At 54.5% G+C, this 16,729-nt stretch overlaps 1 protein-coding gene across 1 annotated transcript; it reads left to right on the top strand.

The window, feature by feature from the left end:
* The first annotated feature begins 6,182 nt into the window (after positions 1 to 6,182).
* Positions 6,183 to 11,339, top strand: HOXB9 (homeobox B9). Its single transcript, XM_066263862.1, has 2 exons — positions 6,183 to 6,794; positions 9,480 to 11,339. The coding sequence occupies exons 1-2, from the start codon at positions 6,278 to 6,280 to the stop codon at positions 9,713 to 9,715; spliced, it is 753 nt and encodes a 250-aa protein (XP_066119959.1). The 5' UTR covers positions 6,183 to 6,277; the 3' UTR covers positions 9,716 to 11,339.
* The last annotated feature ends 5,390 nt before the right edge of the window (positions 11,340 to 16,729 follow it).

Here is a 16,729-nt window from a genome sequence, read left to right as displayed (position 1 = left end):
GTGTGAACTGGAACTGCTGAGTGAATTAGGTAGTTTCATGTTGTTGGGCCTGGATTTCTGAACACAACGACATTAAACCACCCGACTCATGGCAGTTACTGCTCCTCGCTTAGCTGGAGGAGTGGGGGTGTGGGGGTGAAGCAGAATCAAGACTATGCAAAATGGTGAGGAGGTCTGGGGTCCCTCAACCAGGAGCAGCCAGGACGGTCCCCTGAGAAGAGGTCTGAATTCTAGGGTGCCTCCCTACTTCTGCATTTTTTAGTGTGTTGGGAGCAAAGGGAGGATTGGGGAGCACTCCCCTCTTCAAGGGGCACCTTGCTGGGCTGTTCTGCAGAGCCCAGGATGGTATGAGGGCTTCCAGCTCCCTTCCTTGGGTTAAGGACCTCCTGTCTGCATTCAGACTTTCTAAAGAAAGTCTCCCCAACTTTGCAAATGTTTGATTTCTAGAGACACAGGGAGTCCTTGAGGTCTTTGTAACCCTTTGGAGGTCAGGGCTTTACCTCAACAGGAAGCTTTAGGTGTTTGAAGAGGGCTCAGTATGGCCCATTATGAAAGGGAAACATCAGGATCCCATGTAGTTTCAGCTTCTAGGCCTCCAGAGTCCTTCCTAGGGCTCCTCAGTGGGACAGAGGTGGGTTTAAAAAAAGTCCTTTTCCCAATCCCACAGTTGACGCCTTCCCACCGGGAGGCCAAGGCTTCCCCATAGACTCTTGGTCTGGGCTGCAGGTTTACAGAAGTCTTGAGGGCCAACCCCTGGGAGAGGGAGCTGACTTGTAGGGTAGTGGGGATCCCAGGCTGTCGGAAGCTCGTGCAGACTGATGGAGTGACGGGAGAGGGGCAGAGGGTGGGGCAGGGGCAAAGCCGTGCTACCCTCTTTGGAGAGGGGCAGAGGGTGGGGCAGGGGCAAAGCCGTGCTACCCTCTTTGACCCCAGCCCCTCCCAGGCTGCTGGCTCTCTGCCCAGGAGAGGAATAACTAGAAGTGCTGGCGGAAGGCGTGGGACGGTCCAAAGCATAAGCTAACTTTTGTTCCCAAACTTTTCTCCCCTGCTTGAGGCAGAGGAAATGGGGAAAGGGGCCCAACCGGATGGGGTTCTGGCGCCAGGCTGACTTGGAGGACAAGGAAGGGGGGTATCTTAACAAGGGGGCTCTGCAAGGACAGAGGGGCCCTCGGGAGACGCAGCCCAGGGGGAATGCGACCTTCAAGCCACTGTCCTGGGGGCAAAGGCCCACAGCATGTCCTGTCCTCTGGTCTGGGCGAGGACAGCCGTGGAGGCCCCGCTGCCTTACCTTGCTTCTCCCTGGGCCTTCCACAAACCTGCCCAGCACTCAGAGCCGCCCTGTCTTCCACCCCTGGCGTCTCGTGGCCACCCCTCCCAGGAAAAGTGCTGTAAAAAGAAAAAAGGGGGATGTTAGAGAAAAAGGAGGAAATAAAGTCTTTGGAAAGCAGAGAGTTTTACAACAGCCACAGGTTTTATGGAAGCAATTCCGTAATAACCTTCTACCTGCTCACTCCTTTCCGCCCCGCCTGCCGCCCACCCCGTTTGGCCTCCTGGACGCTCCCTCCCAAGGGGTCAGCCACCCCCACCGCCTTCCAGATCCCTGATGGCTGAGAGTTGGTAAGAGGAGAGTCCAGAGATCGGCCTGGGCCACTGACCTCTCAGTCCTTCCTTTCACCTTTGACATCTTGGGAGTGAGGTTCAGCAGAAGATTTCGTTACTTTAGAGTTAAAATCCCCACTTGCAGTGTGTGTGGGAGCACTGAGGTATGAACTCTTGTGCAGATTCGATGTGATTCGTTTTCGGAGGCCGTTTTGGGTAAAGGGTGAAGGCCTGGGGACTTTGATTTCTCCTCCCCCCCAGCAAGTGTCTTCACATCTTCTTCCCCAGAGTGGGTCTGGACTCTGATCCTGGGTCAGAAAAAAATATCTCAGGGTGCTTGGGGACATAGACTCAGGAACTTGTAAAATTTCGTTGTACACAGCAATGCTTTTGTGTGACCTCCACTGTTAGACTGAGAGCTTTCACGTTCAACTCATCTCTGTCTACTGGTCAGATTTACACTTTGTGTGGTACACTTATGTACAAGTAATGGTGCCTTCATCTGGTGCCCATCACTACCATGAAATAGGGATCACATGATGCACGCTGCCCCTGCAGCTTCGGGTAAGATACGCAGTAAAGGATTTCATGGTCGGACAAAAAAGTCACAAAATTTCATGACCTCCCCTGAACCAGTTTGAGGCATTTCCTTCATCTTCCAGAGAAATACTTTAGAAGGAAGTTGTAAAAGAATCTAGATTTAAGTCACATGCATTTGTTTGAGAATATGGTATATATTTTGCTTGAATATTAAGTCAACAGACAAATTTTCAAGCGAAGCTTTTGAATCAGCCACAATTCAAGTACACAGATACGCAATGTTTTATAGTTGCAATCCAAGTACACAAATACTCAAGTTTTTGCCCTTTTCATAGGGATGTGAGGGTTATAAAATATATATCCATACAAGCTTTCGGAGCGTGGATTTTATTAAATGAGTAGAATTGTAAAAGTACATAACTCACAAGGGTTATTCACATATCCACATACACATCCCTAGATTTTATATACGTAAACACACCTAGCATTGTGGTTGGGCAGATTTACTTATTGCATGTTCTACACTCAGCACATTTGCACATTGGGTTCGATATTGGTTTGATATACACATCTATTCAAACACAGCATGCATACATTTCAGCTGAGCTTATCAATCAGAAACAAACATTTTCCCTTTTCCCATTTACTGTTTTTGTTTGCACCTTCTTTTTGTTTTTCCCTTTGTCTAAATTTTCTCTCTCTTCCTACTGAAAAGGACCCTTCGAAAAGCCGCCCCCTGAAGCGAGGCACTCACCGCTGGTCCTGGCCTGGCCAGGGTTGGCCTCTGTTCCCCAGCTCGGCCTCCTCGGTCCTCGGGGCCCCAGTGTGGCCAGGGGCTGCACAGTCTTGCTCTGAGGCCCCAGTGTGGCCAGGGGCTGCAGCCTCGCTCTGCTCTTGCCGGAGCTGGAGCTACCAGATATTGGCCCCAGCTGTGTTCAGTCGCGGCTCCTGTGCAGGGAATGACAAGAGATTTTGAAAGAAGGCAGGGTTTTCCTTCTTTCTCTTTAAGATTGTGTGTGGGATGGGGAGCAGTTTGCTCTCAAGACAAAGTGACCCCCACTCAAGCACCCCCCTCCATTAAGCATCTTTACAAACTGAGCTCCAGGGGCCGCAATCTTGTTCCCCTCCCTTGGTTGTGGTAGGTACTATTGTCTGGGAGAGAAAACAAGGGTTTTTTTTTGGGGGGGAGGGTGTCACAGGCTCTGAGAAGACCCAAACAAGGAGTTCCCTCTCAGCCAGCCCTTTAATCATTTGCCTGAACTGGAATTGAGCTGGTTTGGAGCAACAGTGTTTTCTGGAAAGCCGATCTGGGTGGGGCTGGCTCACTGCTTGGTGCATCTGAGTCCCCACCTGGAGGGAGGTTAGCTGAGGTGCAAGACTCCAGGTCTTGGGGCTATTCATTCCTTTTCTTTCAGAGTCACCTCTCCTGAGAAGACTGAGACCTTCAAAGCCTGTCATTTTGAAATTGTTCCCATCCTCCAGCTTCTTTGTGAGCTAAAACTAAGTTCTGGCCTCAGAAAAGAGGTCTGGGCCCCCTCCTTATTCAGCAGCCCTGAGCCACCCAGGTGGAAGGGCAGCTCCCCAGACAGACAGCAACCTACCACCTGAACCAAACCTCTGGGACCCTCCACCCTTGTAGGGCAGAAGGCATGGGCCCAAGGGCTCCTCCTCTAACTTCTTCCTTAAACTAAGTGGCCTCTTCACTCCTCTCTTGTTGCAAAGAAAGGTGACGACAAATCCAGGGTAGAGAATGGCAATCAGAGGGGCTGCAGTCAGAGTTTATTGCCTGCACAGCCTGGGTCTTAAGAACAAGACCTGGTGCTGTGACTTTTCCATAAATAATAATAATAATAATAAAAGTCTCTGCCCACAGTCCGCATGTCCTTTTGGACCCTAATTTATATACTACAGAAAGCCATATACTCAGCCTGCCATGCTTCATAACACCTTTATTTATGGCAGGAGAGGTTTCTTCTTTTTTTTTTTCTTTTTTTTTCTTGCTGAAGAATATATTATTACAGGTAAAGGCAACAGCAGACTCCATACGTCTGGCAAATCAAAAACAGGTGCTTTGCCGTAACTGTGATGCATTCATTCTGCGCCCAGCTTTCTCCTAGCGAGTCCGGGCAGCTCCCTCGACTTTCCCAAGCGTCCAACCGCTACTTAGAAGAATTTGCATTGGTTTTTTTGTCTCCGCACTTGGGTCCCATGGAAAAAGCAGATCTTTCCTCTGTTCGGTTCCCGATCTGCCAGGCTGTCGCCCTCGGAAAGCTGGGGTAAAAAAGGAGGGGGGCCGCTGGGCGCCTGCATTGATCTTTAAAAAATCATTTTGAAATCGCCATAATGTGAAGAAATATGGCGCTTCGCCCTCGTATTTCACTCGTAATGACACGAGATGGCTTCATTTGGAAAGAAAAGCAGGCGGAGGAGTGCGTGTGTGGAGGTAATCTGCAGCCTTCTGCACGGCAGAGGGGTACATGGCCAAAAAGACAAAACCTCAGATTAGAATGGGCCCCGCTTTTGTTAAAATAATGGGGTTGGGAGCAGCCTATTTTATTAAGGCCCAGGGTCAGAGAATGTTGAAACAATTGGCCCCAGCCTGCCCCTAAACCCAACCCAAGAAGATTTGGGTCTGTCCAAGGGGCCGCCTCCCTGAGTGCCCACGCCACAAGAAGCCAGTGCACCGGGGCAGAAGCTGGAAGAGCAAGGGCTGGGAGATGAGCCCGAAAGACTGCCGCGGTCCCCAGGAAAACCCCAGCTCAGAGCTCACAGAACTGATACCAACAGAACAGGGGGGTTGAAAGCTCCAGCGAGAAAGACTCAGGACGGAAGGCGACGGGTGGGTGGGAGACTGACCCCACAGCTCTCTCTGCTGGCTCTCAACCCTGGTATTTGGAAACCTTTCAGAGGCGCAGTGACGGTGAGGGGAGGAGAACAGGAAAGGTGAAAGGCTCCATCCTCACCAGGTGGGGGGAGAGGGCTCTGGACCCCTTCCCACACCTCGGCTCTGCTGACACCTTAGGGAAGTTCCCTGAACCCTGGTCACGTTCAGCTCCCCCATCTGGGCAGTTCTAAGGGCCTGCCCTGTTATTCGGGTGGAGGAAAGGAGAAGTGGCTATGTCCCCCCCTTCCATGCTTCCCTATGGCCAGGGCCAGAGAGAGGCCCAGGAAATTTAAAGGAGCTTTGGCTAGTTGTATTAAACTCTTTCAGAGGCTCAACTTTCCAGGGCCCGATGAATCTTTTAACCTCATGCAGGTTCTATTTTAGGACAGGATTTTTAAACACTCACCCCCTTATATCCTCTCTCCTCTCTCAGCTACTGAAGGGTCAGGAGAAGCTCCCAGGCCCGTCACCCTCCTCACATAGTCACCGAGAGCCCCCTCCAAAGAGGATAACGTCTGAAACATCAACTACTCTCCGTCATCTCCAGTGGATTGCTGCTGCGCAGTTGTTTTAATAAACACCTAGTGTCCGGGGGACAGAGAAGAGGAAGCGAGGGCCTGTGGGGTGAAGTGGAGGTGGGGGGCGGGGGACAGGCCCACTTCCTCTTTGGCTATGCTGTGGGCCTCCCTGGCTGCTCCCAGGCTGGGGCTGCGTCCCTCCCGGAGCCGCCCGGGGAGAGGGCTCCCGCGCCCGCGTCCCTCCCTGGCGGCCCGCCGCTCCCTCCGCCTCCTCTCCGCCCCCGCCGCCCCGTGGTGAGCTCCCCCCTCCCTTTCCGCGGGAGGCGGGGGGCCCGGGCGGCCGGCTGCTCCGGCTGAGGTTACGTGGCCGCCGGAGCCCTGACGTGATAGCACATTGCATCAGCATAAAACAATCCATCCTCGATATGGAATGCGGTGCGGACGGATGACAGAGAGAGCGCAGCCCCCTCGCCGGATTGATTTATGTCCGAGCTGACGCTTTATCAGGCAGTCGGAAAAACTTTGACCAATCATTTTGCAAGGAGCGCCGAGCCGGGCTGCTCCACTGTACTTTGTTGGCTGAGAAGTTGAGCAGGGGGTGGGGGTGGGAGGGTGGGGGGCTGGGGGGGTCGCGTCCGAAAGCCCTCACACCGGTCTGGGTGCCACCTCTCCCTGCTTGGGCGCCGCCGCGCGAGCGCTTCCCTTCCCCCTGCGAGCGCCCGGATAATGTCTGAGAATGTCCATTTCTGGGACGCTTAGCAGCTATTATGTCGACTCGATCATAAGTCACGAGAGCGAGGACGCGCCTCCAGCCAAGTTTCCTTCCGGCCAGTACGCGAGCCCCCGGCAGCCGGGCCACGCGGAGCACCTGGAGTTCCCCTCGTGCAGCTTCCAGCCCAAAGCGCCGGTGTTCGGCGCCTCCTGGGCGCCGCTGAGCCCGCACGCGTCCGGGAGCCTGCCGTCCGTCTACCACCCCTACATCCAGCCCCAGGGCGTCCCGCCGGCCGAGAGCAGGTACCTCCGCACCTGGCTGGAGCCGGCGCCGCGCGGCGAGGCGGCCCCGGGGCAGGGCCCGGCGGCGGTGAAGGCGGAGCCGCTGCTGGGCGCGCCGGGGGAGCTGCTCAAACAGGGCACGCCCGAGTACAGTTTGGAAACTTCGGCAGGCAGGGAGGCCGTCCTGTCTAATCAAAGACCCGGCTACGGGGACAATAAAATTTGCGAAGGAAGCGAGGACAAAGAGAGGCCGGATCAAAGTAAGTTATAAAAAGTGAGGAAATACCCAGGCCGAAGGCCAGGCGAGGGGGAGGGGAGAGGAGAGGCAATAAACTGCGCACAATGTGAAGGGAAACCGCGGCGGCGGCCGGCGAGCCAGCGGGGCGGAGGGAGGAGGGCGGAAGGAAGGAAGGAAGGAAGGAAGCGAGCTGGGTGCTCCGAAGGGGAGCCCGAGGCCCCCGGGAGCAGCGACGCGCCCACTGCGGCTCAGGTCCGGGGGGGAGACGGGGCTCAGGGACCAACTCGCTGGCTCTCGGCCTCCATTCCCCAACTTTCCCGGAGACCCGGCTGCAAGCTCGAGGAGAGGACGGGGATGGTGGGCTCGGAGAGGGGCTGGCGGGGCCGGGCAGCGGCCAGCGAGGCGGAGCGCCGGGCAGGCACCGGCGGGGACGCGCGCGCGGCTGGCACGGCTCCCCGCGCCACGCGCAGGCGGTACGAGCCGGCCAAGGGGAAGTGGGAGGGAGCTCATTAGGATTTTATTTGCGATGCAACAGCTTGGAGGAGGACTGAGCCGAGCAGACCGCGCGCAGCAGCGGCTCGGGGTCCGCGGGCTGCACTGGAAGGGGCGGGGAAGCCCTGGCCCGGGGACTGAGCCCCCTCCGGGCGCGCCGGCCCCTCCCCGGGAGCCCGCTCCCGGCCTCCGCCTCCCCTCCGTGCGTCCTCTCCTAGTCTCGGCTTCCTTTCCTGCGCCCCCGCCCCCGCCCGCCGCTCTCCGCGGGGCTCCCAGCCCAGCCGCCGCTGTCCGCCTCACAGGGAGTCCGGAATCACTTCCGAACTTCGGGGCCGACAGCCAGAGCGGAGAGAGGGAGATACCGAAGGGGCCCTGGGGAGAGGAAGGGTGGGGGAAAGAGGCTTGCGGAGAGGTGGAGAACTTCACCCTCGGAAGGCAGTTTCTCCTCACCTCCCACTCCTCCTCCATAAGCACCCTGCCAGGAACCCAGGGCGAGCTCGTTTCCCGGAGGGGCTGCGGGCTGAGGAGGGTGGTGTGGTGGTGGTGGTGAAGACTGTTGTTTTTTTGTTTTTAAGGTTGAGAAGAGCAAATTTGTTGGGGGCTCTTAGTTCCAACCAATAACCCTCAGGCTGGTGGGGACAAGTCCTCACTCCTTATTCTTTTTGGAGAGTGGGGATCAGATTTTTTACTCTCTGCTTGCCTTGCCAGATTTCCCACCAACAGAGTGGCTCACAGGCCCTTTCGTGCATCCCTACTGCCCCACTCCCCTGAGGTCCCTGTGAGGTCCCACCTGCCAGGTCGAATCACAAGAGCTGGCATTTGAGTAACACCAACTCTTCCCAAACCCTCCCTGCTCACACCCAAACAGACCCCTCCTCACCCAAGCCCCCAAACTCTGACTGGAAAGCCCATTATTGCAAGGCAGCAGTTTGGTTAGGATCAATTATTAACAGTTTTTTTTCCCTCTTTCATATTTAATGCGAATGTGGGTCCCATCACAGGCAATCACATTAAGGAAATGGCGCTGCAAATTGGTAATACATGGTACTTAGTGTAGGATGAACCAGATATATATATATCTATAGATATATAGATATATATATATGTATATATTCAGTGGGGGTTTTTTTTTGGGGGGGAGGAAGTTAGCAGAAGGTGACTTATTTTTAATAGTTCTGTTTTATGTGACAACTTTTCTGAGTTCCAGAATAGGGAGAGAGACAGTAAGAAGAGAAGCCTATGCATATTTTTATTTCTTCTTCCCCTCACCACCTTCCACTCAGTAACACTTTTTTCTGTTCCCCTTCACACGTGGAGCCAGTTGGAGTTAGGTGTGCTGTGTAGAGCTTTCTGTTACCCCCATGTTACGCGTGGCTCCCCACCTTGGGACTGGAGCAATCTTGCTTCTCAATTTCCCTGAACTTGCTGTAACCAAACTGCGAGCTGAGCAGGAGCGGAAAAGGAGAGACTATTGCAACCATAAGTTATCTGTGAACCCCTGGCGCTCCCTTGTCTACAGACTGGAGTTGATAAATGGTTGCAATTGGGTTGCTTGTGAATTGGAGTGTGCTGGATGTTTGCGTCTCTAAGTCCGGACCCATATTTGTGGTGTGTGTGTGTTGGGGGGGGGCAGGATATCTACACACACACATGCCTGTTGCCATGTGGCCAAGAGACTCAAGCTTGTGACCAAGGCACTGGGGTACTGAGACTGGACAGGAGCGCCAAGAGGGCTCTTGGCAGTGGCTGAACAGAGCTGCTCTCCTCCAGTCCAGTCTTTCTCTTACGTCCCAGATCTAGAGCCAGACCCTTCAGGTCAGCTACCCCCAGTTAGATCAGTGGTGCTGGGGAGGGGAGGTCACCATGCTGGGCTCTGACCTGAGTCTTAACCAGTTTGGACCCAAGGGTAGAAAAAGACTGAAAGAGGACTTGAGGCAGGCAAAGGTTTGGAAGTGCTGAGCAGCCTGGCACATGGTTGGTTTCCTCCTGTCCAAATAGCCTCTCACCTGGAGATATCCAGAGCAGCTCCTGGCCCGTTGCTGGGCCACTTTCTGGGCCACTTTCACTTTCTGGGAACTTTGAAGGCCCAGGTACCCCTTTCTCCAAATGCAAGCTGGGGAGTGGAAACCCCAGGAGTGTGCCCTCTTGGAAGGAATCTAGGAGGGCCCTTTGTCCTCCCTTCCTTTCTTTGATTCTCTTGCTGCTTCTCTTTCAGCCAACCCTTCGGCCAACTGGCTGCACGCCCGCTCTTCCCGGAAAAAGCGCTGTCCCTACACCAAATACCAGACGCTGGAGCTAGAGAAGGAGTTTCTGTTCAATATGTACCTCACCAGGGACCGTAGGCACGAAGTGGCCAGACTCCTCAATCTAAGTGAGAGACAAGTCAAAATCTGGTTTCAGAACCGGCGGATGAAAATGAAGAAAATGAACAAGGAACAGGGCAAAGAGTAAAGGTTCCCCTTCCCCTTTCCCATCTCACACTTATTTATGAGTGATGGCTGCAAAGCTAGTGCTGTCCGGGGTGTATTCAAGTGAGTGGGGAAGGGAGTTTTTCTCTTCAAAGTCCTTTCCTGCAATCTAGAGCCTCCCCCTCTGTTTCTTTGCCCTTCCCAGCCCTCTTCTTCCTGGATCTCAAGAGAAAGTTTTGTTAATTTAGAAGGTAGATGTAGTTGGTTCCTAAAAAGGGGATGGGCCATAAGGAAAGAGAGACCCTAGTCGAGCCCCTAGCAGCCCACCCTAGTTTTTCTGGGAAGCCCCAGCTCCTGGCTTCCAGCCTGCCAGTTCCCACCTAGATCTATCCTAAAGCCACTCAGGGGCACTCCAACTGCACACCGTCCCACAGACACCTGCGTACGTAAAGCCTGGAGCTCACAGTAATCACGGAAAGCTCGCAGCCCACATTCAAATGAAGTGATCTCCCAAATGCAGATCATCACGCCTCAAATCTGTTAGAACAGCCATAGACCATCAGGCATGATTCTATCCCTGATGCAAATACACAGCAAGATTCTAAAGACACACTGCTGACCGAGGCACTGCAGCCCAAAGAGCTGAATATCCCAATACCACCCCCATGAAACCCCCAAATCTACCCCGCCTGACACAAGGGCAAAGGGGACAAACTCAGCGCCCAAACTGGTGTGCTGACAGGCAAGGAAAGACTGGTGATTTTACGAAGGTAGCTGAGGTTTTATGAAAGTATTCCACACACACATTTTGTTGCAGGAAATGTTTGATTCTGCATGTTGTTTTCCTCTCCTTCCAACAAAAGGAGGTCAGATCGTGGGTCGTGAGCCTTGACAATGTAGTCCGTCTGTCCCTCTGTGCCCCGCTTGACTGAAACTGGTTTCTTTGCTCTCCGCCGGCCCTGCATTCTCCCGCACCCTCCTAGCTAGCTCTGAAAGCAACTCGGGCCAAAGCCACCTTGCACCAGCGAGCCCAGCCGCCCCTCGTAGAAAACCCTCCACCCTCCATCCCCTGCTAGGCCAACCCCGCCACAGGCAGGAAAGCCGGGGCAGGAGTCCCATGGAGAATTTATTGCGAATCGATTCGGGAGCTCCCTCCCGGGGTAAGTTGTGGCGGACAGGGAGGAGCGAAGGCTCCAGCCCGCGGCGCCGGGCGCGTTCCTCCCCATCCTGCTCGCGTCTGGACCTTCGCGGAGGAGCCCAGGGCTCGGCGGCTGCAGGTCCCCGTGCAGAACGAGACCCAGCCCAGCGCCGGTCTCTGCTTCCCGGGACAGGAGCCCGGAGGGCGACCTGCGCGGCGGCTGCGCGCACGAGTCCGAGGAGCAGTCCCGCGTGCTGCGCAGAGAGGCCGAGTCGCACCCGAGCATCGGGCCAAGCTTCCTCTCCGCTTCCGCCCGCCCCTGCACCCCGCCTCGCAACCCCTTGCAATTCCATGGACTCTTGTTTCTGCGTTTCCTGATCCTGCAAAAGGACATTCCAGTAGAACTTTAATGCTTTGTCGGTGGCTGTCGTGAAATTGTGCTGTGTTTTGTGATTTCTTTGGGGGTGATTGTCTCGCCTGTTTTCAGTTGTCGCTTATATGGGAGGGTGGTGGGTGGGAGCGGGGAGGGTAAGGGGCCTAGAGCTCTTGACTGTTTTGGAAGAAAAAAAAAAAGGAAAAAGAACAAAAATATATATCACTCTAGAAAATAAGTCTCTCTTTGTGTCTTGTTCTGTGTTGGTCCTCACCTGGCCAGCGGTGGAGACCCTAGTTCCAAGAGGGTAGGTTGGAAAAAAGGGAGAAACCCCTGTACCCCAAAAAGTTCCACCACAGACCTTGCAGACCAGGCTTCCTGGCGGAGCTGAGCTGGACTTGGGCCCAAGGTCTACTGCTTAAAGTGAACAAGAGCCTCCCCACGGGAGCGCTGGGAGGCCGGAGGGGAGGGAAGGGGAGATGAGCAGTGTGGAGAGGGGTCTGGTTTTGCTTCCTCCAAAGTTGCCCTGGGGACCACCCCACGAACTCCAGAGTCAGAGGGAAGACAAGGCCGCCCTTGCCGCCCTTGGAAGCAGTTTCTCTCTCTGCCGGTTGAGACTTTGGCCACGTTAAAATATACAAGTAAGAAAGGCAGTAACTTTCGTCTGCTATTCCCCACCGCAGGGCGACTGGCTAGGCAGAGGCCTCCGGAAGGGTGAGCTCTCCTTTCTTTGGCTCAAAAAGAGCGAACCCCTCAGGGTTTTTGGTCCCCACCTGGAATTTGAGGCTCCAGTGAGCCAGAGGCAGCTGCCGGGGTGTACAGTGGGTCGAGGCTGGTGAGGGTGCAGGCCTGGGAAGGCAGCTCCCAAAGGCTGGGACAGGATTAAATGTGGAACAGAACTGTCTCAGCAGGAAAAAAAATCCCTTTCCAATGGGATCTCAAAACTAAATTCTGTCCCTCAGATTGTGGTTGTCCCTGCCAGAGCCCCTCGGAAGACCGCTGTTCTCAGCTCTGCCCTTCCTGCCCAGGCGCTGGGACTCGGCTTCTGCTGGGCTGGCGTTCGGGCGCCCACCTCCCGCCGGGGCCTCCCATCCCGCCGCCCCAGCGCGCAGCCTGCAAGAACCCTGAGGGTTCGAGCAGAGGTGGGAACAAAGCCTAACCTGAGTGAAAGGACCCTGGAAGTGAGAGGCCAGGCCTACCCCTCTCCAGCGAACAAAAGGGTGCACTAATCAGAGAGGCAGCAGGAGGCAGGAGAAAGCGCAGCTCCCGAGGGGGCAGGGCCTGGCACCGCAGCCTCCAAGGGTTCCATTCGGGATGGAAAGTGAACCTGGCTTTAGAGCTTGGGTAGACCAGGCTCCCTCCTCACCCTGGGTTCCCTGGAGCCAGTAGGGGCTGAGAGGGAGCCGAGAAGGCCAGGTTCCGCCCAGAAGAAACGCAGAAAGCGAGGCTGGGACCAAACCCCGCGCTGCGGGGCAGGGGAGCGAGGGCGCCGGGAGAAGCCTCCAGTGGCGTCTGGGTCCTCGGCCTAGGTGGCTTCTTTAAAGACAAACAAAGGCAAAAATGCGGAGGCTGGGAAGCCGGGGATGGGGAAATCTGTTGTCAGAACAGAGCGAGAGATTCAGAGAAGGAAACCGAGAGAGTGCAAGAGAGAGAAGTCGGGAGAGGAATTCAATGCCGTGTGCGCAGCAATAAAAGAATATGACCGCTATAAAAGTTTATAGCGTATAAATTTCTGAAGGTTAAGAAACTAAACAGCAGCAAAGCAAACAGTGAGGAATAACTTTCCGGAGCTGAGAGAGCCGCAGCTGGGCCTGAGCTCTGGGCCTGAGGGGGAATGGGTGGCCCGGGCTCCGCGCCCCCACCTTCACCGCTCAGTGCCCTGCTTGGGGTTTCCGGGGGCCCCAGGGGGCAAAGAGGGGAAAAGAGGGAAGGGGAGAGAAAAACACTTTGTTGTCACAAATGCTTTTGAGAACGCAATCGAGACTCTTGTCTTTGTTCTTCACACCCCCTCCAGAATGGGACGTCATAAAGAAGCCCTGCGCGCGCGCACACACACACACGCACACACACACGCACACGCGCGCGCACACACACACGTCCGGCGGGGCCAGACGTCTGGGCGCGGGCAGCTCTTGATCCTTTTACAGTCCCATTTCACTCTTTTAGGCCTCCTTTTCCCCCACAAAAAGCCCAATTGTTTCTCCTCAGAATTTGAAACAATCGTGTTGGGTTTGAAAAGTGCTTGGCTTTTCTCTTTATGGGCCATAATCGATGCACTGCTTGGAGATCTCCGCCAGAACTTCGGTCTTGAAATGGGGGGCGGGTGTCAGTAGGAGAGAAAAACGCTTATGGCTTCTTTTTCATTTTGCACCTTGATTTTTTTTTTAGCTTATCTGTACAATTTCATGAATCGTTCCCCGATTCCTCATGTTTTTTCTTTCGCCGGCTCTCGTTTCCGTTCCCCTTTTCTGCCAATAATGAAAGTTTCTCCGAGCTTGTCGCCTGGATGGCTGGCTCTCGAAGAAACTGGCCGAGTCGTTGGCAACAGCGCCCTTTCTCAGGGTGGCCGCTAGATGGCAGCCTTGCTCCATGTGAAAATCCCCGGTGCGGCAGCTGCGGGCGCTGGTGGCTGCACGTCGCACCTTAGTTTGGCCCTGAATCTACGAACTGAGCACTACCAAAAGTCATGAATAATTTGCGCATAATAAAAATATAGGGTTCATTATAGCTGTTTCCCCCATTTTATAGATTTCAGTTGTACTGGTGTTTTCACCCCGCCTCCTCAAATGGTCAATTTTCTGAATTTCCCCCAGGAGGAGGGCTCAGCGCTTCTCACCCACCCAGTTTCTGTGTTCGATGGGGCAACAAATGCATGCGAACGGGGAATAGTAATAGTGATAGTGATAGTGATAGTAATAGTAATAGTAATAGTGATAGTGATGTGATAGTGATAGTGATGTGATAGTGATAGTGATGTGATAGTGATAGTGATAGTGATGTGATAGTGATAGAGATAATAATAATAATAATAATAATAATAGAGATAATGGTTCTAAATAAAAAAGGAGAACTGGTTCGGGAAAAGGAGAGTTTTCCGGGAAAGGGAGCAACAGGAATGTCTGCAGATGCGGGTGAGCAGGTCAGGTGAGGAGCCAACCGGCTGCAGGTCGGATGCAGAGGAAGCTGCGGGAAGTCTGCTGCTGGGATCGCAGCAGAGGGAACCGGGCGCCAGCCCAGAGTGCGGCGTGGGGACAGTTTTAGGGGAAATGGATCCGCGGCTCTGGCGGGGACTGGAGGTGCCTACAACCCGCCAGGAGGGCTCCGCACGGACCGAGGCTCCAGGAGCCTTTGTAAGTGTCGGGTTGAGGCTGGGCGCGCGCCAGGGCGACCCAGGCGCGGGGCAGGGGTTCCCCAGAGCGGCGAGGTGCGGGAAGGCTCCGATATTTCCTCGGGTTGTTCTTCCTGTCCCAACTCGGACCGCGAAAACATGAGCGTTCAGCGGAAGCGTGTCGAGGCCCGGCCCGTACGGTGGCGGCAGGCAACCGCTCGGGTTTCCACGCGGTCCGTGGTGTTCAGGTGCGAGCTCTGGTTCCGTGTGCAAACGTTCGGGGCACCGGTCGTTTGGCAGTTTAGCGGCTGGAGGCCTGGACTCTGGGCGTTTTTCGTTCTGAGACCCGTGCACTGTCTGTCCATAGCCCCTTCAATTCCATATCTCCTATTCCTTCCTGGCCCAGCCCGACCCGTGCCCCTCATTATGACAAACCTGCGCGAGAAATAGATCTCCCCTCCTTAGAATCAGCCCTCCACAGCCTCTCCTCTTCCCCCAGGAGCGGAGTTTTTTCAACTTGAGTTTTTCTAATAAATCTGCGCTCCGTTGGGTGTTTATAAATTATCTCCTCGCTCTTTCTTGTTTTTTTTTTTTTTCTTATAATAGAAACATTTTCCTTCCATCAGGAATTTCTGGCACGGTGGAGGGATGATTTAGAACAAACCATTGAATTTCTACCTCACCGGTGAGACCTCAAATCATGACCATAAAAATCCCCCGCACTTGATAAAAATGTTTGCTTCGGCAACAACTTAACACTCCCTTCCACTGCCTCGCCGCCCTCTTACTCTTGGGCTGAAGATTCAGGACATTTCCCTTCCCTTTCTCTTTCTCTCTCCCTGTCAGCTCCTCTCCCATTCTCCAGATTCACTTTTGAATGACCAAGTTGCCCCATGGCAACTTTTCTATGGAAAAGTGATAGTTTCATTTTTACAAAGGTTGGGGTGAATTGGCCCCACCCAAAGCACCCCTCTGAATACATAGCAAACCACTCTTCTAAGTAAATAATGAATTGAATGTATTTGTAAAGCCTCCACCTTTGTTGCTAGAAAATTTCTCTTCTTTCTTTCCCTTCTTTCTTTCCTTCTTTGGCCAGTGAGCCCCTTCAAGAGACCATTGGTTCGAACCCTCAGACCAGGGCCTTCTAAAGCCTGGCCACCATCGTCACTAGCCAGGGCCTTCTAAAGCCTGGCTCTGGTAGGTCGGGAAAGCCACCAGCAGGAGAGTGTGGCACCAAGTCGGTATGGAACTGCAGCCTGTTTTAGGCCCCAGGTCCTCAGGTCTGGCAGGAGAGCCGAGCTTAACTAGAAGCTCACCAAGGGGAGGAGAGAAAATGGGAACTCACTGGCCTTGCTGAATCCAAATCTTCTCTGCCCAAGGTCAGTTTAGGCAGTGACAGTGGCTCAAAGGACGCTGAAAGTTAAAGGCGCTCCCTGCATACTGACCCTCTGCAGCCACTGCCCACGGCAGAGGAGGGGACAGGACAGTGGGCAGCCAGGCCAGGTGCCAGGGCCTCGGTTCCCACTGCCTTCCCTCCTCTTGATGTGCTGATAGGCTTGGGGTGCCCTCTTGCCCAAGGAAACTGAAGACTGGCCTGAGAAGGTTGGGGGCCAGTGGGGCTTCGTTACTGGGTCCCAAGGCCCGGGTGCAAGAGTGGGGCAGCCCAACTGGATGTCACCCTGCTGGTGCACCAGGCCCCTTTCCCATCACACAAAGTTGATCTCTCAAAGTGCTGGCTGGACTTCAGTGCCTTCTAGAGGCCTCTCCCCATCCTAGCAGCCCCCCAGAAGGTTGTGCAAAACTGCAGACTCCTCAGTGGCAGGAGGAATCTTGCCCGGTGCTCCCCCCCTGCCCGTTAACCAGGACATTTCTTCACCCCGTCCTGGTCCCTCCTCACGCCTTCCCAGACCCCTTCTCCAGAGAAAATCTTTGCTCGTTTGTTTAATAGTGGAAAGTTGGTGAGTGATCTGGGTGGGGCAGAGAGGGGGTGACTCGGGGGCTCCAGAGAGGAGGTGGGGACAGGTGCTCGCTGCAGCTGAAGGAGGCAAAAATCTCAGAAAAGTCACCGTTTGCACCGAAAAAACCCATAATCATTTTCATTTCAGCTTCGTCACCCCCACCGTGCTGCAGTCGGCGGCGGGGGCGATCGAAGCTGCAGTTTTATAGCTGTGGAGGAAAGAACTCGTAAAATGCTAACAGCTTTTATGCGCTGCGGCAT

The sequence above is a fragment of the Saccopteryx bilineata genome, chromosome 2 (assembly GCF_036850765.1).
Source record: "Saccopteryx bilineata isolate mSacBil1 chromosome 2, mSacBil1_pri_phased_curated, whole genome shotgun sequence".
NCBI classification, from domain to species: Eukaryota; Metazoa; Chordata; class Mammalia; order Chiroptera; family Emballonuridae; genus Saccopteryx; species Saccopteryx bilineata.
The sequence above is the reverse complement of the archived record's forward strand: the minus strand, read 5'-3'. Positions and strand labels throughout refer to the sequence as shown.